The sequence below is a fragment of the Camelus dromedarius genome, chromosome 11, assembly GCF_036321535.1.
Source record: "Camelus dromedarius isolate mCamDro1 chromosome 11, mCamDro1.pat, whole genome shotgun sequence".
In the NCBI taxonomy this organism is placed as follows: Eukaryota; Metazoa; Chordata; class Mammalia; order Artiodactyla; family Camelidae; genus Camelus; species Camelus dromedarius.
The window spans coordinates 45687364-45713230 of record NC_087446.1 but is presented as its reverse complement, the minus strand read 5'-3'; the positions used below and the strand labels follow the sequence as shown (position 1 = coordinate 45713230).

At 36.3% G+C, this 25867-nt stretch overlaps 1 protein-coding gene across 9 annotated transcripts in view; it reads left to right on the top strand.

The window, feature by feature from the left end:
* Window positions 1-25867, top strand: part of CPNE8 (copine 8) — a 194523-nt gene that overhangs the window by 157185 nt on the left and 11471 nt on the right. For 2 of the 9 annotated variants that reach the window (XM_010980300.3, XM_031462760.2), the window contains 2 exons: window positions 4351-4424; window positions 12279-14158. In XM_010980300.3, the coding sequence (XP_010978602.1) occupies window positions 4351-4424; window positions 12279-12467 (263 nt within the window). In that variant the 3' untranslated portion in view covers window positions 12468-14158. The other 7 variants (XM_064491748.1, XM_064491752.1, XR_010383209.1 and 4 more) reach the window with 6 other exon arrangements.

Genomic DNA, 25867 nt, shown 5'->3' with positions numbered 1-25867 from the left:
AACACCTTTTGGTATGTGAACGAAAAATACTGCAAACCATATCAGTAAACAAAGAATGCTGAAGTCATCAGTGGCTGCCGCCACCCAAGTGAAGACAAGCCTGCAGCCCGGCCTCTGCAGCCACTCACAATGGTGCCCTCTGAGGGGACTCAAAATAAGAAAGGACAGGATACTGGCCCTAGATAGCGAGGTGCTTGTCAAAGGAATGAATTCAGTGGGCCCAAATGTTTGCTTCCTCCCGTACATAGAAAAGCACTGAATTCTTTAACTTGAGATGTCTGATTTTCTTTAGTTAACAAGTAATCTTTTATTGTTCCAACTACCAGGTCTTTGTTGTAAAGCTCCTATAGATCCTGGCTCCTCCCCTACCTTTTCGGAGCAGTCCCTCAAAGCCATCTGAGAGCCTGTCATCCCGGGTTGGAGTCCTCAGAATTGTTCACCAAATAAAATATAACTCTCAACTTTTATGTTGTGCATTAATTTCAGTCAACAGGTATGCTACAGGTTAATTTAGGCACATAGGTGGCTAATTGTAGTATGATCATCACTAGGGTGATTCTTTTTCAAGCACCAGTGCCTTCTCCATCAGGACAGTACAGATCTCTGAGCCTCAGGTAAAACAACATAGTTAAGTTGCTGATCCTGGGGAGACTTTCCTTTGATTCAGTGCTTGGCTGGTCACCCTTTGCATCATTATAGTCTTTCAGTTTCTACAGCAAGAGTCATTTAGCCGTGACTGCTGCCGCTTCTGCTAATATTTGCTGTGTCTCTGGAAATACACATCTGTCTGCACTGTCCATCGGGCATGAGTCTGAGATACCTCTCTGGAGTCAGGAAAGCTAAGACGCATCTTTCTTGTTAACATTTTGTTTACTTGATCATCTGCATCGAGCAGGGATAGACTGTGATTCACAAACTTTACTGATCGCTAGGTTAGAATAACTCACGATTTCTTCTTGAGTTACTAATTTGCTTTTGCCTCTCAATTATGCACTTCTCATTAGGTTCATCCCAGGTCCCCCAGATGTCTGTGGCAGTTCACTGTCAGTCACTTGTTCCTCAAGAGCCCTTACGCATAATGTGTGAATACGCAGCCACTGACCCTTCCTGGTGTGTATTTCTGGTCATATATTTCTATTCAGAGCAGTAGGCGCAGCTGTTTGGGTTCTACCTTCATACAACTGCTACACCTATTTATTTTCTTCAATTCTTTTATTCCCAGTGAATTGTTTATCAGTGTTTTGAGACATGATAATTCAATTCATCATTTCTCTCTCACTTCTTGAATTAACTTTAAAAAAATGCAGCAATCACTCAGAGATCAGAATGTGAGCTTTATTACTAGTAATGTGGAATTGGAGAATCTGAGTTAACCTGTGCACAGAATCAGACTTCTCACTGCTTTCCTCCCCCCACCCCTTGCAAGGATTAAATGACCTCACCTTTATTTCCAGGCCTCCTCTGTACAGGGGAGGAGCCTTGCCTATTAACTGTGCCACAGGGAGAAATTGCCTTCAAGGTCAGCTCCATCTCCCAATCTTAGGTATCCTGTGAATCACTCCTCTTTTCAAGTGGAAAAGTGAACGAAGACCATAGACAAAGAGGGAAATTACCTTCCCACAGAATTCTCTCCTAGGAATTAAAATGAAACTTTCCCTTGGAAAACCTGTGAAAGGGGAATGAGGGTCCTACAATACCTGCTTTCTGATTTCACCTTGATGGAAGAAAATTTCTGACTTACATTCCAGTACTGCTCTCCTAACAGAAAAGCCTTTTTCTCATCACTTCCAGATCTACCATAAATAAGTTTACATAGCACACATGTAAATTACTGAAATAAAACTTTCAGATTTTAATCAGTTAACCACATGAATCCAACTTCTATGTATTTTTAACCAGAAAGTCCGTGTGGGTAGAAATGCAATATTTTCCCATCCATTCTTTGAAGGGAGAGGAAATATGAATAAACTATTAGATTAATGAGTATTTAAATGTCTTAGTTCTATATTTTGATAAGAACAGTTTAGAACTTTCTGTATAATTTTCACTCATTGATTTTTTTCATTCCTCTTCATTAAGAAACAAGATTTCTCAAAGCAGGATTTCTTTATCCTTAAAAGACAAAAAGTCAAATTAAAGCAGCATCTGGTTACCTACTTTGATCCAAGTCAGGAAAAGGGGAGAAATAGGGAGGGGTTCTAACATTCTTTTGTCTCTCAAAGCTGGAAAAGTATGCAGGTCTGTCTCTTATGCATCTTTTTTTCCAGCTGTGGGTACTGGTGGGGACCTGGGGCTTACAATTTCAGGCTCCTTGAGGACCAGATGATCTGAAAACCTCAAGGGTGAACATTTCCCTTCCACCATTTACATGCCATTTCTTTTCTCCTTGCTCTCAAAAGTGTAGCCTCCAGTCTTGCTCCCTGCAGCCTTTTAACCCAAAGGACATGCTGGAAAATGCGAGACGTTTTGTAGGATCTCATTCTAATACATTATTACCTGAATAACTGTCATTTTCTTTATTTGGACTGAAACACTCACAAAGACCAGTGGAGATTGTAGAGGATTGTGGAAGCTGAGGGCCAGATTGTCATCTAATTTTTGTTTCCCATTTTAGAGAAAGTATAGGGTAATCATGATGAGTTATTAGCAGATTAGATACTAAAGGAGTTTCTGTGATTGCTGGCAAGTCACCATCAATGTACATTTATGTCTCAAAGTAATATGAAAATTTTGAAAGCAAAACTTGACCCCCAAAAAGGAATTACCTATTGAAAATATTTGAGCATTACAAATTCTCTTATTTAGATCCTTAATAAGTAGGAGAGAAAAAAATAGGTTTTTTGTGTTTTGAGTAAGTTAATTACCTTATTATTGATAACATGCACATTTAATAAGTAATGACATATATTGTATATCTAAGAAAAATATTGGATGGTGGCTCACTATAAATTATGTGTACTGACAGTGTTTCAGTCCAGACATTGATTCCTGAACATGTGTAGAAAACTAGAATTTAAAACATGGTCTTAAAAAAAAAAAAAAAAAAAAGCTTATAGATACAGAGAACAGATTGGTGGTTGCCAAAGGCTTGCCAGGGTTGGAGGTGAAATGGGTGCAGGAAATCAAAAGGTATATGGGTTATAAAATAAGTAAGTCTTGGGGATGTCGTGTACAGTGTGGTGAGTATAGTTAATAATACCATATTGCATATTTGAAAGCTGCTTAGAAAATAGATCTTAAAAATTCCCATCACAAGAAAGAAAGATTTGTAACCATGTATGGTCAACTAGACTTACTGTGGTGATCTTTTCACAATATACATAAATGTCGAATCATTATGTTGTGTACCTAAAAATAATGTAATGTTATTTGTCAATTATACCTCAATAAAAAAATTAAAATAGAAAAAAAAAAGCACAATGTTTTTAACCTAAATTCATTATCCAAGCACTAAAGAAAAAGGTGGAAAGGTGAGGATTGTATTCTGAATGACTAAGATTTTTTTGGAGGGTGAAAAAGCAAACCTAATTGCAAGTGGCTCTCTGGAGTCTAGTGAATGTCATTTGTATACAAAATGAATTATTAGTAATAGAATTACACTTTAAGTACAAATTAGCATTCCTCATGTAATTGGTAATTTAGTGAGTTCTCACTGGAAACATTAAACTCTAGAAAATGTTATTAATTGCAGCATAACTTTACTCTATCACCAGCTGTCCCATTATATCACAGCATTCCCAAATACCAGTTGATCTATGTAATGTTGAAATTTTTAACAACAAAAAAAAATGGTGTAGAAAAATTGTACTTCATCTGATCACTCACTATAAGGGCAGAGCAAATGCCTCTTTGTTTTAAAATTTATTTATAAATAGATTATAGATAATATATATGATTATCTAGCTTTGTTGTAGTTTCAAAGAGAATTAAGTTCAGATTGTTCATGGCAATTCTGTAATGACTAGGGCCAAGTTTCTTAAATTAGAGAGAAAAAATTAAAATTGAATGAATTAGCATCACTGGCTCAATCAGTCATGGATATATATATATATAACCCAGAGCTGAGAATCTTTAGAATGGGGAGATGTGCCTTAAGACTTCTACAGTGCATCAGCTCTCCTATTATTTCAAGGGGCCACATGAGGTCTTAACTTGCTTTCTCCATTTGTAAAAATGTGCATTCAGTCAGGTTTTGTGGAGGAAATCACTGAGGAGATAAAAGGATCAACAAGCTTCCTGTCTTTACATATGACGTCTTGCTACTCAATACCTCTTGATTTACTTACTGCCTACATTGTTTTAGTATATGGCTAAAATGGACTGAATAAATGACCCTATTTTATTTTCAAGCAATGGTTGAATTGGATGGAGATGATGTAAGAGTTTCCTCCAGAGGAAAATATGCTGAAAGGGACATTGTGCAGGTAAGGAATTTAATGAAAATTATTTCCTTTGTTCGTTATGAAGAGGTCATGTCAGCGCTGATTTGTAAATGAACAACTTAAATGGAAATCAGGAGTCTCGGGTTCTGTTTCATGTAGTCAGCTGACTCTCTGTGAGATGCATGTTAAGTAACAGGGCCTAGAAGAAGCACCCAGTTACTCTCCCCTATGCTTCACGTTTGCCGTATGTAAAATAGAGATGTTAATAAATGTCTCTTCCCACTTGTTTGTTGCCAGAAAGTATCATTGAGATCTTTCGTAAAATTAGAAGCTAGAAACATAATGGACTCTTTATTGATGCTTATTCATTTATTATTTGGTCCTCAGTAAAGCTTCAATATATTTTAAGATAGCTGATACATATTCAGAGTAAGTAAACTTAGTAAAAACAAACCAAAAATGTAGATTCTTTTATATTTCTCCTGTGGATTATGGTTAGAAAAGTAGAGAAATAGAATTATACATAAATATATAAACTAAATACATAAGTAACACTATTAATATAGTAACAATATATATAATACAATAAAATGAACATAATAGATTATATGTATGTGTGTGTATATATGTATTTATATACACACAATTCATAATTCTGCTAGAATGCAGAAAAATACTTAACTAAACCCTACTATTCTGGGAATGAACAGAAAGGAAAAAAATCAGTAACCTATACAGGTAAAATTTATCACTGAAAGCGAGGAATTAAATCAACTAAATTTCTGCATACTTTAGAGTCATCGTATCTTTTAGGATGGCAAAAGCAAAAAAAGGCTATGAAGTATACTTTCAAAGAGGAAAGGGAAGGTCTTGGTATTATTTGAGCTCATGATATAAAAAGTTTTGAAGGAGCAAACAATAGACTTACATATTATCTCCTAAAGAATAACCTGTATGTTCACCCATAATCCAGTCATTAAGAGAATCTAATTTGAAATCTGACAAAATTTGGTTCAAATCCTGAATTTTCCATTGTGATAACTGGGACAAGATTTCTCAATTTCAGTGTTCTGGCACTGTTGTAAGGATTAAATCAGATAACGTATATAAAATACATTACTGAAATAGAACTCAGTAAAATACAACAAAAATAATGAAAATAAAGGGAGAGGGAAAATAATATAAAATGATCTGTAAGCATAATATAAAGATTAACTTGATAAAGCTAAAAAAGCATTGTTCATCATTCAACAAAATTAAATTTTAAAGGAGAAGCTTGTGTAACAATTTTTAAGAAGATAATTAAATATGATTTAAACTTTTAACCTAATGTTCTTGGTACAGTAAAAAGCACACACACATGAATAATTAGTTTAAAAGCAGCTGAGATAAGGAACATGGTGATGTGGTCATCTATTTAAGAATCCCATGGCGTTTTGTTTTTATAATTAGACACATGATTATTCACCTTAACCTAATTAGCATAATTATAGGTCCAAGTAATTACACTTTATCTAAAATTTCTCTGTAATGTCTGGTTCAGTTTCCAAAAGAATCAAATTACTGCAGGGTAGTATGAATTTGAAGTCCTTTAGAATGTGTTATGCTGCAATGAAGGCATTTTTGCAAAGTTAATCGAGGCAGCTTCATGCCTTACACTCTCATGTTAATGATGCTTTAGGGTAAACTCCTACTGCTTTCTCCCTTAGGAGGTAAAGATTGCTCACATCATCAAGTTTCCTTTTAGGAGGACTAATATGTTATGTTTGTGACAACCAACAGTTGATAAGATATTTTATATATAAAATGAAAATTCTCGTGATCATGAAGGTATTTAGTCTCTAATTGGATGTGCTACATTGGACAGAATATTGAGATAGGATCCAGATCTGTTAAATTACAATGTTGTCACTCGGATCATGAACAAGTCAGTAAATCTCTGTGAGCCTTTCTTTCATTACCTCCTGACTCTCCATTATCTTTGCTCTTTCCATGATGTTGTGAGTCTCGAAGTAAGAGACATGAAAATACTTTTGTTACTTATCAGTATGATATACATATATACACATACACACACATATATATACATGTATAACAATATGTTTCCTTTCATTGAAAGTCAAAATCTTGAGGCCAGTCTACTACGATTAAGTGACACCGAGATCCCCAAAGATTTTGAAGACACCTGAGGATGTAACTAAACACTCGGGGGATTCTACTATGCAAAGTTGAACTGAAAGAGCCATGAGATTTTACCAATACTGAACAGGGAACTAAAATCTTCCCAGAGAAATCGCAGCCTTCTAAATGACAATGACATCTTGACTTAAATGTCTGTATTTAGTTAAGGATATCTGATGTACCCTTTTCTAATTTCATGGAAAATTTCCTCAATGGTGATTGGTCTTTTAAAAATAGTAAGCAAGGTAATCATTTACATATCACATTGTTTTCAAGGTGACTTTCTCTCACCTTGAATAAAATTTTTAAAACATTCCACCACCACAGTTGTCCTGGTTCTACCATTCACTAAGACACTTTTAAATAAGTTATTTTTAAAAATAGAAATATTCTTGAATATTTATAACATTGGCATTGCAAGGGCCCGCCAAGAATAAAATTATCAGTCTTCCTACCACCAGAAAATATCTAAGCCGTTGTAATCAAAGCTGTAAACACTGCTGGCTAAAATATTACCAGAAAATAGGGTCTTTTTAGCTCTCTTACCTTTTCCCTATTTTTGGTTTCTTACATGTTGATAATCAAGTTAACACACAGCAAATTAAATCCTAAATGTCTTAAGTGGACAAAGAAAAGCCCAAGACTGTAAATAATAGTAAGTAGCTGAGTTTTAACAGAAAAGCGGGGAGTACTAGAGGGGTTTCATTATTAAGTCAAATCTTAAATGCTATCCAACTTCTTTGTATAATAATATATCATAATTTATTAACTCTGTCGTATGCTAGGCAGGCTGAGAGTTATAACATTACTTCACCTTGACTTTATGAGAAGGGTACTTTGATTGCCATATTTTATAAAAGAAAAAATGAACTTTAATTCCTCTTGTCCATAATCACATAGCTAGTAAGAAGTAGCATCATGATTTAATCTTAAAATGTCTTAGTCTAAAATTCTTAAAAAAAATTCTGTATATCTTTGATTCTAAAATCTAAACAGCATTTAAGAGTCTACATGGCCTAACTCCAATCTTCCTCTTAAGCTACACACACACACACACACACACTGTCTAGACAAACATAAGACCAGTAATTGTCTTTACATCACCCATTTCTGTAGCTCTTACTTTTATTTTCTTTTATTGCTTTTACTTGAAATACTCTTCCTCCTCACAGGCCTGATTAAAACCCTACATTTTGAAATTCCCACCGTACACAGCTTTCCACAAAGCCCTCTCTCTCTGCGCACTTGAACTAATTTCTCCTTTCTTTCACTTTATTAGCATATCCCTTTATAGCTTCCTAAAAGTACTGGCCACGTTTTGCCTTTTTGTCTTATAGTAGTTTATAAATAAGGACACTGAAGCCCAAGATGGAATGTTAAACAACTTGTGCAAAGTTCTTTAGGTCATAAATCAGTAAATCCAAATTACCAACAGGGTTCTGATTCCAACACCTGTGCTCTTCTGTTATAATGCAGGTGCCTCTCCTGAACTCTCCTAAAATGCCAAATTATAATTAAGGATCTATTCCCCTTTTCAGGATCCCCTTTTTATAATTCAGGATCTATGTTCCTTTTCATATCACTGTTAGTGGTAAATGTATAAGAGATCCATTTGGGTTCAAATAATGTCCGTGATACTTATAACTATCTGTTCTTGGGGTAAGTTAATAAAACCTATCAAGTTTTGATTTTCTCTTCTGTTATGTTCACAATATGGATAACGTGCTGGTAAAAACTAAACGAGATATTGCACTGAATCACTTAACAGAAGGTCTCCCACCTACCAGTTGCTCAAAAAATGCATTAATATCAGTATCAGTTATTATTATTAGTTAGGATGTTGGCATAGTCCATTGGGAAGTCATTTTTATGTCATTGTGTAGCTGTACCTTGGCATGTGACACTGTAGTCAGTTTTATATGTGATTATATTTATTGCCTCAAGATTCAGTCTCATATGACCGTAGTATAAACAGTACACAGGATGAGATTCTATGGCTGTTACTCTAAACCTTAAATGAGTTATTTTCTTAAATCAGTATATGTAAAGGCTTTCTATTGATTTGCCTCCATGTGCTCTAGATTGGCCATTGTGTATAATGCCAGTATCATTTCTTCTGGCTGCATACAGCTGCTGCCAGCCTATCATTTACTTTAAAATTATATTTAAATCATATTTTCCATTAAAAGGAGAATAATAACCTTGAAGGCTTAGAGTTGAAAATCTCTAACGGAGCTCTGCACAGTAGGAGGATTCACGTAGAATTGAGCAGAACAGCAACTAAAAGCTCATTTGCCCAAACTGATTCCAACTTGTTTCACAAACAGGCAACGCTAGTTGTTAGACCCGCCGTGTAGAACACTTTCCTAGTACTGGGTGGATGCCAAAAGAAAGACACAGAGTGTCAAGGATATGGTATATTTCTACTGAACAGAATGCATTTATTAGTATTCTTCACATGAATGTGATAAAACTAGCGCAATGGAAAAGTTGGTTTATTTCTCTAACCTGAGCTTTTTAAGGGTCCAATTTGTGGTAACAGTAAGTGATCAACATCCATGCACAAATATGTGGGTGCTGTTTTGAACAGGAGGTCCGCAGGTACAGGGATCAGAAATGATGTTGATGTGATTAACAGAGACCATAAACAGAGTTGTCTGGGAAGCTGAGTGGAAAACTGTGATTGCAGTTGGGTGTGAGCAATAGTCCTAGAAGGAAGAGGGGATATTTTATCATGAAAAGTGTAAGATTCGACCTTAATAAGAGGTGAAGGAAGCAAAGAGTCAGTCATCATTTTCATCTCTCACTTAGGGAATTATCTTGTTCTATGACTGAAGAGATAAATGTCCCTTTGGAAAAGGTTCAGATAATTTAGGTTAGTGAGCAGAAAGTTCTCAACATCTTTTTTTCTCCCCTCAACACACATGTGGGATGAGGCATCCTCCTGTTAATACCTCTTGCTACGACAGTGACTCTTAACACAGGGGAAAGTTTCTTAATACTCAAGAGGTGTATTAGAATCTGTGCCCTCATTTACCACATGTAAGTTAAATGAGATCTGTACTTCCCTCCCTGGCTGAAAACTAAGATTTCTTTCTTACCTATTATTTATGAACCCATTTTAAAGATGAGTAGGACTGTATGTATTGTGAGAACAGTGGTTATGAATCTTAGTTTTGACATTTCAGAGTCTCATAACATTCTTAAAAATGAATTTTTCTTTATTTCAGTAAAAAAATTTAGCACTTCTTACAGCATTTGCTGGAAATGTGGAAAAAACAGGTGTTTAAAAATAACAAAAAGGCCAGGAATTACAGTTTTAGGTTACAATACTGATATTGTACCTAAATTTAAAAGAAATTTTTAAATTATAGGAATATTTCTTGTATTTAAAGTTTGATATGAATGTAGACAAAAGATTAGTAAGAAAATAGTCTCATTGACATCTCATATATTAATACATAAACCAATGAACAGTAATAATCATAACTCATATATAGTATATATTGAGTCAAGCACTGTTTTAAGCAATTATATGTTAACTTACTTAACACAACAACCTAATGAAGTAGGTGTTATTATTTCCTCATTTTGTAGAAGAGGAAACTGAGGCAGTGTAGAAATAACTTGTGTAAGATCACACAGCTAATAAGCAGCAGAACCAGCGTTGGAACCTGGGAAGTCTAATTCTAGGGTTTGTGAAAATAGTGGGTAAAAAGATGACAGTTTAATTTCCATGGTCTAGGAGAAAAGTAAAGACCTAAATAAAAGTAAATATACAAGATACAGCAAGAGCTCCCCTTTCCCTAAAGAAGGATCAACTATTTATCAGAAGTGCCGTCATTCTCCTGAAATGTAGGTATTAGCTACAGATTTTTGAAAAACTTACCTTCTAAAAAATACTTTAAATGATAATTATGTATACACGAACCATACCAACATGACTAAATGTTTATTTTTGAAATACTGTCATTTAAAATAAGAATGAAATAAGCTACAGCTGAAATCAGGTGCCTTTTTCTCATTAATCCTTAACTATGTTGATTCTTATTTTCTCATTTTTCTAATTATAGTTTCAGAGAGAAAATAAACCTAACTTTGTGTGCACCTCTTTGCTTTTTTGTTAAAAGCATCATCTTATCCAAGTTAGATAATATGACTTCACAAAGTTCATAGCCCCCCGTTTCTCTGCTCAGCTGAAGATGATATTCACTCTGTGACTTTTTTGTCACCCTTACTTAGCTACCTTTGGGGTAAGAGAAAGATTTGTCACCTTTCTCTGACACTTTTCTAAAAGCTGTGCTGAGTTTTCCTCCTGGTAGCAAGACAGGGTAAAATTATGATATGTGTCTGTCTATAGTGTGCCTTTTTTTTAAAAGAAGAAAGGAGTACTTTTCTGCTCTTTTTCTTAAAAGAGACTGCTTTCACTGCGTTAGTGGTATTACTCTTGTGAATTGCTTTCTTAACATTTGAACTTGCTTTATCTGTTCCAACCCAGCTGCTTTAGTCTGCTTCCTAATAACAGTTGTTTTCTGAAAGCACATCTTGAGTAATTGCTTAAATCAAAAGTAAATCTTTCGAAATAAATTTAAAAGTTATGTTACAGTATAAGACGAGAGTGTGCTCACTGTTTTCTTGGAGAAAAAAAAAAATAATTTAATTCAAAGCTTTAAATATTATATTTGAAAACTGTTCAACTTCCTGAAATGTCTTCACTGTGCCTTTTCTCCAAGACCTAAAATACCTGTCTCCAAATTATCACAACATTTAACAGTTCCAATCATTCCCAAGTTGTTTTCAAGAATCATCATGTCTCCACGGGGAAATTGAACCCATGCCCTCAAAAAGCACACTGCTTATTAACTTCAGTAACCATTGTAAATGAGAATGGAATCAGGCAATCTGTTGTCAGAGCATTCCATATTGAGCTGATAAGGATTCTCACATGATTGCTTATATAAATATGGGGCAATCATTTTCATGTGATATAAAAATAAGAATGATGATATTTGATGATATTCCCATAAGAAGTATACCAAAATCCTATGCTCAGGTGTTTTGTTTGTTTGTTTCCTTTTCAAATAACAGACATTAAAAAAAAAAAAAACTTTGAGGCAAGACTCAATGTACTGAATATTTCAAGTTACTACTAATGTGAACTGTGTAAATTTTATATCCATTTTCCATGTGATTTGGTGTTCTAGTAATGTAATTGGAAATACTTTACATGTTGTTTAGGACTCTCTAACAATGTAACACCATTTTTTTTTTGACCCTGCGTTGAGTAGTATTTCTGCATTGAAAGCTGAACTGCATATGTATTAACTCCACTGGACAAGAAACTGAACCCTGGGGAGGATAATGCTCCGTCCAGTTAGAAATCAGCATAGGTATAGAACTCGGAACTGTGGAACACATGTCGCAATATGATGGGTGTATCAGGCCCAGGAGAACGGGAATCATTGTGGGGAAAAACATAGACAACAGTTACATCCCATTTTAGATAAAGTGTATACTAGAAAGATGTGGTCACTGTTAGAGCTATTTGTAATGGATCAAATCTCTTTAAAATGCATAGTAATTATTACGCATCTCACACTTACTCTGGGCTTCTCTGATTCTCCTACAACCAAACGTTTACATGTGTTAGTTTTCGTGTCTGTTAAATAGCATGCTAATGCCTGTTAAGTAATTTTCTTTTCTCCTCTGTTTCAGTTTGTGCCGTTCAGGGATTATATTGACAGAAGCGGAAACCACATACTAAGCATGGCTAGATTAGCTAAAGATGTCCTAGCTGAGATCCCTGAGCAGTTTCTCTCCTACATGAGGGCCAGAGGAATCAAGCCATCCCCTGCACCTCCCCCGTACACACCACCTACCCATGTGTTGCAGACTCAAATATGACTGTGCCCTGAAATGCTAACACACCTACACTTCGGTTAAAACTGCTGAGTCCATGCTTTTGCTCCTGGTGCTCTGTAATGAACCAGGGAATGAGATGATTTTCTCAGTTTGGTTTTAGCAGTTAATATGCTTTCTTGGATCCAAAATTAATTATCTTCCTAGCCAAAACTGTAAATATGGTTGTTGCATGAGCAACATAAAAATTGTTCCAATGCTTGAAGCAAAATATGGATGTCCTCTCTGAATCTTTAAATGTTTTTGGACAGAAACAGCTAATTTCCAATGTATTGTTGGGAAAAAGCACAAACTTTTTTAACACAAATCTTGTCCTTGACTGCTTATGTGTATAGGAAAGCAGTCTCTCTGTATCAATGTTTACATGCTACTACTTTTAAAATTTCAATACTTTTATAACTGTTCTTAAGAACACAAGTTTTGAATATTGAATCCTTTGTCTTCTAAATCGCAATAGTTATAATCACAAGAGCAATATCTCTTTGAATGACTGTCTGGACAAATGCAATTGCAAGCAAGGGAAGGAAAGGATGCTTTCATATTTCTCAGTAAGTGAACTGTCTCATGAAGCCGCATCTGCTTAGTAATAAGTTCCTCTGTGCTGTTTGCTAAGTATGGGAACTTACACTTAGCAGATGTGTATCCTGGAAGAACACGCATTTTTCACGAAGTTTGGGTTCTAAATTTAGACTACAGTTTGTTTTTATCTTTTGTAATGCTAAGTAGAACTAATAAAAAGTCAAACATCGTGAACTGTAAATGCATAGAAAATACTTTGTGTGGAAAGTCGCAACTCTATATTACAGTATTATGTAGAAAGACTAAAACCCAGAATATTTAGCTATGAACCATGTAGCAGATGTTTTCAACTGTTTATTTCACTATACCTTGTCTAGATATTTTGATTCAAAGGGATACTGACTCTCTTGATTTGGAAACCTTTCCAAGTTGCCACACAGGGTGCACAAGCTGGAAGGCTTTTTTGTGAAATTCCCAGTTAAATATACACAACCTTGTGACTTAGTGCACAACACATTTGTGAAATAACTCACTCCTATATACTGATCTGCCTGTCCACAATTAATTGTAAAGAGTTTTTGCATGTGCGGTTTTTACAAGAACTACAGTTTTGTGACAAGAATTACAGTTGTGTCTAAATTAAAGCATTTCTTTAGAACAGATGGCCTTAAATTCTCACAGAATTCCTGGAAATGATTGTGAATTGCCTTTAAATAATTTAAAATTATACTTCTTTTTTCTTTTGTGTCAACAATGTAACTGCTTTATAATATTTTTCCTTACTTATACCCTATTTATTACTTGGTTTATTTCTATTGTATGTTGTTCTCTTTGTCCCAGGTTGACTTAGGGTGACTTTTATAAGCATGAAACTATTTTACTGAAAGAAAAAATATATATATTCACATCTCTAACAGTATCAATGTTATATAGTTATGTAATCCTAAATTGTCCATTTTTAGGTACATATTAAAATCTTTGAAAGGATAACTCTTTGCTCTGTCAATTTTATATATGAATGACATGGGATCTGATAATTTCCTTTACTGGTCTTAAATATTCATGCCAGTATAGTTTATTAACCTACAATTTTTTAATTTACTTTCATTCATCAGTTCAAAAAAGAATAAATAAGATCAATATTCTTTCCTTTTTGTCAAATACCAATTATTTTTCTTTGACTTGATCAGATAAAATGAAGGTGTATTCTTTCTTATTCTTTCTAAATACTAGTGTGCCCAAACCTAGTGGGGACAGATGGTTAAGAAACAATCTTAGTTACAAACCTTATCCTTTGGCAGAGTATAATCATCAGAAATGTATACGATGTTAGTTCGTTCTGTGTATCAGATTGGAGAATACCTAGTCTTGTCTCTTTGTTGTATAAATGAGGAAACCAAGACTGAACAGGCTAGGTGATTTACCCCAGAGTGTGTAACTAGAGTATAGCTCATTACCACTGTAAAAATAACTACTTAACTTTTGTGAGTTGCTGTTAGAGGATGTACAATGAGAAATCCCAGAGACGTATTCCATAAATGTAAGTGCATTCCAATAGTGGCACATACAGTCTAGATACCAGGGACATTCAGACAGTAGGTAATGAGCAATGAGAAAAGATACATATCGAGAGAAGAATGATAGCTGCAAGTCATCAAACCTGCTGCGGAAACTATGACCGGGCTCCCCAAGAACTTCAGAGGCTTTGGATGCTGCCCTCTCTCTCTGATCCCATTCCCTTCCTCTCTGACGGAAACCATGTTAACTCCAGGTTGAACCTTCAGCCTTCTATTCAAGCATCTTCATCACCTGGTTTCACCCAGTTATATAATACCAATTTCCATTGCTTCCCAGATAAATACTAAAACTATCCAGGCTTTCCTCATCACTCTTCTTCAACCAATCTGAGTTCATCTGGAGTCTCAGACATAGTTTGCACTCTTCCCTTCCATCGGCTCTGCCTTCCACCTAAAATATCCTTTCGATATTCTAGCTCAAGCCCCAACTTCTCCTAACCATGTTCTTTTAGAACTTCAACTAACAATAATCAGTACCTTCTATGAACCCAGTCTTTGCATTGCATTTTAACATATTCAACACCTCATATTATATATAAACTATTTTATTTTGTCTGGGACATCTTGTCTCCCCAAAACCAGAGAATATGATTTAATGGCACCTGGAATAGGTAAATTTCCACAACTTCCCAGGTTACTGTAATGTGTTAACTGTTGCAGATAAAGAATATCAGGTAACTCAATCACTGCTTTCAGAATTCTTCCAGCATATAAAACAGGGAGGAAAGAAAAGGTGGGTAACTGTGAATTCAGAGTGTTGTGGGGAGGGGAGGGGACAGCAGTCGAAGGAGCTTTGGACTCCGAGCTATTTTGTTCTTTGGGCTTAGTGAGAATAATTAGGGGGACTCATGTATTTTTTAAAATTATTATTACTGTGGCTTGTCATCAGCTTAGGACATAAAAAGGTTTCTCTCACAAGGATGAGGTTGATGTAGTTGTTTCTCAGAGGACCGGCAACTGCCAAAGAAGAGCATACTGAAGAGCATGCCTTGTCCTTTCACCTTGCGTGTATTTTGACTATTTTAAGCCTTTGTGTTACTTATATCAGTAATTGACACAAAATGACAAGATACCTAATAAAAATTCACTTGGAGCTTAACTTATGTCATTAGCACAAGTCAGATACACTTCCTCATAAAGAAACAGAGCTGAGGATCAAATTGGTTTCCTCTGAGTGCATGTGGTATCACTTAATAAACATCAAAAGAATGAAACTCTGCTTGTGAGAAGTGACACTTGTGCAGAGCGTTGCCCTCAGTGGGTCACAGGTAGCTTACAGGTGTATGCCTTGCAGATGGGCTGCAAGGTCTACCCCTTGGGATAGTTGGGGCTCCCATGCTTCAGCATCCTTACTGGCTAACCTCAAGACATTTTACAAGTATCTTTTTTTTTTTCCATTCTTGACATTAAAAGGCAAGAAAGTGTATCTTGACTTAAATAGGCAGAAAAGCCCTCCATTACAGAGATTATTCCTCAATCTTTGCTTTGTAACAGGTTCTCTGATTATGTTCTACCTATATTCCCTAATACATTCATACTGCAATTAAATTCAAAGGATGTTTCACCTGTAACCCCATCATCAATCTATGGTGGAAGCAAGGCCCAGAAGAATTAGCTGCTAGGGTCCTCATGAAAATCTCAAATTTACCTTAATTGTGTACATCTCTTTACGTTGAGTACAGAATTTCTGAGAAAACCTTCCTGCCTTCTCAGTCACCTAAACAAACATTCTATCACTCTCAGAGTTGGATTTCTTAATCTAGGTATTGACGACCCACAAGACATCGAAATATAAAAATCAAAGGGATTCAAAGTTGTTCTTTTCCCTTAAAATAAACACAATTCTAAATAACTTCCCCTCCTCACCATTACTGTGACCCTCACCCCACCTTCTCACCAAAATATTCCTCTGTTTGCTCTGCTGAAAATGATTTAACAATAAGCCAAGCCTTTCATTCTGCAAGATGTAGGGAGGTACTGAGAGGAGAGACATGAGACCTTTAAGAATTAATGAGCACATTTTATAAACCTACTGACCTAATTGTTTGTACCAAGAACTTTTTTTTTTCCTGAAAAGCTTTATTTCATCAGTTCTTCAGGTGTGATTTTGACGCCGGAAGGCTTGGTACATCATGAGCATACAAATGCTGAGAAGGGCTTCCTTTGCACATATGAAAGGGGAAACGAGAATGAACAGAAAGAAGCCTGAGCTGTTTATCACTTTTCATAGATGATGTCTACACATGTGATTCTAACAACACTCACAACTCAGAGTTCAAGTTTCACAACCAGAGTAAGGAGGCACCAAGCAGAAGGATTTGCCCAATAGAAAGTAGGATAAATGCCCCATAACGAAATCATTTTTCGTTAAATTTCAGGTGACCTCCGCTAACTATTCTACCATATGGAAATACTTATTTGTAATTAAAATGTACTAACACAGTACGCGGAAGCCTCCTAATATAATAGTTGCACTAGGATTATTTCTTAAAGACATACTCGTTCTGATTCCCATCACAGACTTCTGAACAGTTTTAGAGGAAACACCTTCAAACGTCAGAAGGTAGGGTTTTGCTTGCTTTATACTTCATTCAGTCACCTCCAACCCCATCATCTACTATTGTTTTACTTCCTGGGCCTTGGAGATGCTCTGAGACCTAAAACTCTCATCTCTGTAATCTGGAGAAAGGCGACTACTGAGTTCTTACCATGGAAAGAACAAAAGTAAACTGAGCTAAAGATTTGCTCTTTTCATTTTAAAGCAACAGTGGCCATAACATCATGATTTTCTCATCACACAAGTTATTCACTTAATTGAATTTCCATGACACAAGAATGATGGGCATTCCTAGTGTATTTAGCGAGGCTGATTTCATACAGATCAAATTTGCTATTAGTTAAAGTGTGGATCTCACTAACCTCACAAATTAAGAGGAAGGTGGAAGGAAGAAGTATGATCAGGGTTGGCTTTAAAATAACTCCTCTTTCAGAGAGCTTCCTTGCCTTATAAAATAAGTTAATTAATAAAAGTTATGAGAATGGTTCAGTAATTTTGACAGAGAACTAGTTTGATAGTTCTTAAAATTTCCACAAGATGATTCTGACAAGAAACAAAAAAAAAATTTATCAAATCTTTTAAAAAATATTTAAGTCTGAATCTACCTACAATTGACAAAATTATTTCACTATCTTATTTCCTACAAAAGCAAAAGGCATACTTTATAATTTAGAAATGGGCAAATTTGGCATATGGCCCTTACATAACAATTCTGCACCCGAATATTTAAAAGAGAGTTGGGGAGCCCTGGGAAAACAAAGCAACAGTTACTTGAAACCCTTTTGGGTTCATCAAGAAAAACGTTTTAAATCCCTACCCCCCCCCCCCCAAAATCTTTATGGTCATAGTTTTCAAATCCTGAGTTAGGTCATCAAATGGCAGTCTGGAAAGGTAAAAAATTATAGGTACTCTTAATTTTTAAATTTATTTTCTGATGATACATGGTAGGTTTAAATCAATGATTTGAAATCCAGATCCCAAGGATTATATATGTGCTTGGCCTTTTGTATAAGCTGGTTATAAAGCTGCTGGACGCTTCACCATAAGGAGCGTAACTCATTATCATGCCATATATTTGAGTCAAAAGATCTGAGGTTCTACCTCGGCTGTCTGATTTTAGAAAAAAATATTGCTTAAATATCTAATCCTAATTTTTATCATTAAAATAAAAGGGATGGTATTTCTAAGGGTCCTTAAAACACTGTTCTGTGGTCATCTCAACAAAATGTTACTTTAATTGGAACATACCCTGAAGCTTGACCCTTTAATAGCCTGATTGGAGGAGGTTATTGAATGAACTTGATGTACTGAGCTATCAAAGAGCCTTCTGAGAGACTAATCAACAAGTGAAAATTCTCAGCTAACCCTATTTTAAAAGGAAGGTTATGAGCTCAGCCACTACTCCAAGTCAATCAAATATTCTCAATATTCTTCTCTTTGCCTGAGAACACAGATGATGTGGGAAAGATGAGGAAAATAAGCCCAAGTCCCATGGCTCTGTGAGTGTCTTTGAGCTTATCTGTGCCCTAATGCCTGTGTCCCTGCTCTTACACATCTCACTTATCATATTTTTAATTTGTTTGTTGTCTGTATTTCAGGTTTGTCCATGAATCGCATGACAGCAGAAAGCAGACAAGGCTTATTCACTCTTCTGTCTCTAACATACAACACAAGACCTCACTCTTAGTAGCTAATCAATTGAATTATTGAAAGTGAGTTCAATCAAAAGACTGATCACTAAGAATGGTCCATTAGTAACTTGGTATTTTAAGATAAGCCTGATTTTCAATGTATCTACACTGAGAGAGATCAGTAAGTTCTTTAAACAGCACCAAACCTCACTTGTTCCATATTTATTTATCCCTCCTCCAGAGCTATGAAAGGGAGTGAATAGCTATCAACAGCTTCTGTCTCTCCACCTGCATTCAGGGCTAGTTAGCAGTGAAATGATCAAAGGGCAGTTGGGCAGCAGGAGAGAAGAGGTTAAGGAAGCTCTGACACCATCTGACAGCCGCAGGTCCTGACTCATAATGGTCACAAGAGAAAGTGTGCTCCAGACGTCAGAGTCTTATTTCTGCTCTGAAATTTCCTTTGACCAAGCATGCCAAACAAAACAAAGTAAAACAAAATTAAAGATTCTACATTCTACCTTAAAAATTAAAAAGGCAAGAATTTATATTTTAGATATTGAAAAACTATACTGTATCCTGTATAGCTATACTGTGACTATACTATATAGCTAACCTTTGCATTATATGTATGCTTTGTGTATTTCCAAGTGGACTGTGCCTGTGGCGGGGGGGGGGGGGGGGTGAATATACACCTTCCTATTCATGTACCTGCATATGTGAGTAAGCAACAGTAAATGTGGAGACAGTAAACAAGGGCTTGTGGTACAGAAGAATGACAATGCTTTACAAGCAATTACTGCCTTTCCTGGTGCTAATTACCTACCCTGGAGGAAGTATTCCCAACCTGTACAGAATATGGACAAGAACATAGAAGGTTAGAACTTTGCAAATGCACTAATAATAGGACAAGGAGACTTGCAAATTCTATGCTAATACTTATAATTTTAATGTATTCTTGCATTCTCTGCTTAGCAGCATGGGAGAAGGATTCAATGAATACGGATTTGGCTGTGAGGAAGAGACATGGAGGACTACAGTTATTAGAATTCCATCTACTGGTTGTTAAGACTGAATTCCATTTAACTTTCTGAGGAGGAATAAATACTCAAAATCCTACCTGCATCCTCCATTAGATAATCTATTTCCTGTAACTATTTCCTAAACTGCAGTAATGACTTTGATTTGGCATTTAATTGCTTATACAGCACTATCTGACATGGGACCTCTGCCTACATCTGTCAAAATTCTGCTCACCCACAAGGCCTTGGCTCAAATTCTGCTTTTCAACATTGGTTTCCTGCATTTCCTAGATTGCTGGGAATCAATACCTCTTTTTCTCCAACCTGTACATGGGTGTCCTGCTCTGCCTCCTGGTGGGAGGGGAGGGGCTTTGTTTGCAATGGAGAGTCTTACTGCTGTAACACTGCTGAGGGGCAGTTGAAGTCTGAGGTTCATTAACGAGAAGCCTATCTGCTTAAAGATGTGAGTCATGTTCTTGAATATATCTTTTGTCATAAATAAAGGTAATGCTTTACCACCCATCCACTTTACTCCTTTGTCCTATTTCTCATTTCTTTAGAGAAGAATGGACTAATTTATCCAGCTTTTAAAAGACCCGAACCATCTCTCAATGAGTTCCCTGCCCGCAATGTTACCCAGTCTCCCACACGGCTCTGCACAGCCACTCCTGACTGGGATTCCTCCTATCTTGCAGGACAGAATCCACAAATCTTAGTTTCTGTTCTCCCCTAAAGCAGAGCCCAAGACAATGTCTGAGGTGTGTGTAGTAATCTCCCAGAGTGGGAGTGAGGAACTTGAGAGATGGAAAGAGGCAAATCTATTACAAGGCTATGATATCAAAGTCAGTGGAGGCAACAGGGCTCCCTCCTGCCCCCTAAACTTCTGAAGCTCAAAAGGAAGGCTTCATCCACCCCAGGATTAACTAGGAGAAGTGTATCTGTGAGCCCCCATCTACTATTGGTTAGTGTGGCCTGTGCCTCTGCACCGCTCACACATGCTTGAAGAATGGGCTACTCCAGCATCTGTGGCATTGGAGCCTTTCCAGGGTGAGAAGGTAAAGACATTCAGTACGTGCCCGAGGGAAGATATTGTCTGCAAAATGTAAGCTGAAGCCTGCGTCATCAGCCATGGCTGAAATCAGAAGTGAGGCTGAGAGAGTGGGTTGGGACTTGGGTTATCAGAGGCATATGAAACACAAGGCCTTCAAGACACACACTGAACTGAAATTGCCTATCCTTCCAGCCTCTTGTTCTGCCCACATAAAAAGCAACTTGGATTAAAGTGCATGCTGTTCTAAGAATGCATCATTCTATTTCATACTCCATGCTTTTCCACACTCCGATCCTTTTTCATTCTCAAGCCCACTCATCTTCCACAGCTCTGCTTGGGTATCTCTGCATAAGTTAATGTCTCCTTCCTTTTGTCAGAATAAAGGAAACCTCATTTAAAATGGTGTCAGGAAGCCCTGAAGGGGGCGCTCTCATGCACTACCACTCAGCTTTGCTTGCACATCTCAGTAGTGAAACAGCTTACCTAACACACTCTAGCAGGAGAAAGAGAGATTCTTCTCCTTGCCCAGCAACAGCCAGCCAGCGGGAAACTGCTTCTCAGCCAGTCAGAGCCACCAACTACCCTGAACTCTTACTCTTTTCCAGTGAACTTTTGTAGAAAACATTCCCTCCCAACTTCCTCTTTTTAATTCTATGAAAGCGCCTGTCCTTTGTTCTCTGGACTTCCCTATGGTTCATCATAATTTGCTTGTCCCAGATCATAATCCCTCCACTATCCCCAAATAAACTCATGTTGCTTGTTAAAAAAAAAAAAAAAAACCTGCTATTTTATTTTTAAAGTTAACACTTTAGTACATTAAATATCATAATGTATATTTTAATGTAAATTTTAAGTTAAAGTGTAATATATTTAAAAGTACAAAATCGTAAGCACATTGCTTGATGAATTTTCACAAGATAAACACATTTATGTAGCCACCATGACGATAAAAAATATGTTACCAGAGGCCCTCTCTTTGCCCCATCACAAATCACAAACTGCACCTCAAAGTAACTACTGTCTTGACTTTTTTGGCTTTTATATAAATGGAATTACACAATTTGTACTCATTTGTCTTACTAGTTTCATCCAATATCTTGCTTGTGAGATTTATCCAAGTACTCGTGCATGGCAATTTTTTTTCAATTCTTTATAGTATTTCATTGTATTAATATATATCACAATTTGTTTTTCTTGACTGATAAGCACTGGAGTTACTTTAAGATTTGGAATATGATGAAAAAAGCTTTATGACTAATATTGTATGTGACTTTTGATACAGACATGCATCCATTTCTATTGCGCTCAAATCTCCGTCCTCTTACCTCTCCTACTTTCTTTTCAGGCTATAGAAAACAGTCAGTTTTAAACCCAACATTCAAATTGTAGAATCCTTGAATGAACTAGAAGTTGTTAAGTAACTGTGTGCTAAGCCAATAATTCATTATTTATTGAAATACTAAGGCTAATTGACTATTATGAATCATCATAATCCACAAATTCAAGTCAGTTTTATCTGTGCTTCAATACCTGGGTAATATAAATTTCTTTCAAGAGATTCCCCAGAGACATCCAGTTTGAAATATATAGATAAATAGAAAGCTGTTCATAAAAACACTCGCATCAAAATTTGCCTTGTTTTCTTTGATTTTTAATTGTCTTAGTCAACTCCACTTTATCATACACGTCATACTTCAGGTTGGTTCATTGAAAGTGCAGGTTACTTACTTGCTATACACTAGAATTGTTCAGAACTGCCATCTTTCTAGGAATGACTTAGTAAGAGAGGCAGGGGCATATTCTGAAGCTGCTCTGTTCATGGTTTTGTTGTTTTTTTTCCCCCTTCTGAATGAGGCATAAAGCTGTGACTTTCTGAGTTAGAACAAAGTTGGTTCTTGACACTGTCAAAATCAAGGAAATAATTATCAGCTCTAAAAACAGTACCATAAACATTGAATCCAGAAACCCAGAAATCACTTCCTTCTTTTCTCCCACATCTTGTCACTCAATCCATCCTGTATATTCCGTATTACTTACCTTGTAAGTCCACCAACTCTTTCATTTTCACTGCCGCACTCTATATGACTCCATCATTATCTCTGACTTGTATGACTACAACGGCATTTTAACTTGCTTCCCTCCCTTCTGTTTCAGTTGCTCCAAGCCTTTCTCCACACTGCAGCCTGGCATCTTCACCAACCTGAAGATACTGCTCTCCCTCCTTAAATCTACCAAGGGTTCCCTCCTACCCTTAGGAAAAAAAATGCTGCATTTGTTATCATGGCCTGTGGGCTCCAGGTTACATCTCCAGCTTCACATCTTACCTACTGTCAGTCGTGGGAGGCTGGAGAGGGAATCCGAGGAGGTGAGCTGCCCAATTGGAAAAAGCCGTGAGAAGCCAACACGGAGCAAAACACCAACCACCTCATTGCAGCACAAGCGGGTAGTGAGCACGCTCAGGTGTACGCACTTGTCCTTTTAAAATGCTACTGGCGCATGCGTAGTGCTCATAATGCCGACTCACGCTACTGGCGCATGCGTAGTGCTCATAATGCCGACTCACGCTACTGGCGCATGCGTAGTGCTCATAATGCGTACGCATACTACTAGCGCATGCGTACATATACCTCTTACCAGGTGCAAGCTATTGTGAACTTCGGCTTGGCCCAGGACCTACTCACTTAAGGCTGCGGACACCTACCCTTTCCCTCTTCCCTAATTCCTTTTCAAACACAGGTACACACACACCACTCAACCTCTTAATTACCTGAATGGGCCGTGTTTCTGTTGCCTCTTCCATTGCCTTAGCTACTCTGTTTCAGATATCATTTGCGCTGAGAAAGTCTCTCTGGCCCTTCACACCCTGCCAAGTGTTCCCAGAGTACTGTATTATCCTCTTTTTTTTTTTTTTTTTTTTTATTTTTTATTACTAAGCTACAGAGCCTAGTCAGGACACTCAATAAGACATTATGGAATTTTTAAAAAATGAATAATTCTATTCAAGGTTCAGAATCCACATAGGTTGGGTGGTCTGTCACAATGTGGCATACTTTATATAGTGCCCTGAATTTAGTGTAACAATTAAATTTATCTCCTCTATAGCCACGTGACACTGATTTTTTTCATCTGCACACGTAGAGGGCTTACTCATAAACTATTATGGGAGAAATAATCAAAAGCCTCCACTAACATTTGGTATGAATTACTCATGAAAAATAATTCTGTTTGAAATATTTTTAGTTTGAAATTCAATTTTCTATGAGATTTTTCGTGTCTATCATGCAGTCTCTGCTTTGGAAGGGTTCCAAACACAATAATCTATCTAAATAATGCTCTGATCGCAGACGTCAACGTTGTGAAGTTCTGGGATGCCTTCAAAAGGTCCTGCATCATTTTAATAGTAAATTAAATAAAAAAAAAACTAAAATAAATAAAAAGTTAAATTAAATAGAAATAAAAAGAATGAAAAGTGAAAGAAAGAAAGAGATCCAACAAAGGTGAAAAAAAATTTCCCGTAAAGGGACTGGTAGAGGATAATTTTTGATGTTCATCCCAGCATCACACCGGACTCTGTCTCATGCCATGGTAGTTACTCAGAAAAGACTGAAGTGAAGGCCCTATACATTCAAAAGTGCATGCTTTTTCTCAGGAACCACTGTTATAAAATATTCCTTGCTCTCGGTTGCTCATTAAATATATTTTCCCAGACAATTCTGCTTAATACTCCTAAAAACATCTTAATGAAATTTTATTCCTTTAATCTTGCCTGTATGGGACTGATAATATATTCTAAAAAGAGACATAAATAATATAAAATGACAACTGTACAGATATTAGTGTAAACAGCATTATGTGTGCTCTGCTTGCTCTGTTTTCTGTTTAACCTTGTTCAATGGGTTAAATAGGTAATGGAGCATTTTTTAAAACCTTATTGGATTGGTTGTTTCTTGCCCTCCCAGCTTCTATACCTTTTATCCCAAAGGCTGCCATTTATCCACCAAACAAGTATTTAATGAGAATCTACTATTTTTATGAAGCTGCTGAAGGTAATAGAGATTCAGCAATGAACAGAAAAAAAAATGAAAACATTTTTCTCCTGCTCTCATGGAACTTACCTCCTGGTGGGAATGCCAGAGAACAAGAATTAAGTTCATAAAACTACCCCCTGGCTTGATCCATCTTAAAACATCAATTACACATAATTATTATTGTTTGGATAATTATACTGTCAAAAATAAGGGAATAAACAAGATCATTTGGGTGGGAGAAGGAGAGAGCAAGTTTCAACTAACTTACCCAGATATATTCTTAACAAACACTTGGGAGTTATAGATTCTTAAGATAAAAGAGGTTTACAATTTTTTTGGTCAGTGTTGTAGAACATTATATTTGTATTAGTATTTTAACAAAAAAAAATCTGCATAATGTATTTTTCCTTTAAGTGAATATAATCCATCAAAATGTTTATCGCTCACTCATGTTTCTGAGTATGAGATTTATGTCCATAAAGAGAAACAGTTTTTTTCAAACTAGTACTAATAACACATAAAACCTATGATGGCATACTCAGTGGTAAGTCATTTTTTTCTCCTTCATATTGGCCACTGCGTATATCTAAAGCAAGACTTAATTTCTATCAAAGTACTATCTTACTAAGCCTCTTTAGTGGATAAATAGGACATATATAACTCAGGTGAATGAGAAAAATCTCTAAACTTTCAGGTTTTGATATTTTTATGTGTGGGAGGGGCAAAAATTGACAGGGAACAAGAGGACTCTCAACAAAACAGTATCTTACTGCTAAGAAAATGCTGTTTTCCTTCACTGTTGCAATAGGAGATAGTGTCTATCTTCCACTCACCGGAGGGAACTATTGAAAATTCAGCAGCCCTTTTAGGTATCCATGATGATAATCAGAATCATTTGGTTCCACAGGCTATGAATGGACACAATAATAGTCTATATTACAATGGATTTAGAACTGCGCCCTTCCTCTGGGATGTCCATCTGAAATATGCAGCCTGGGAAAGG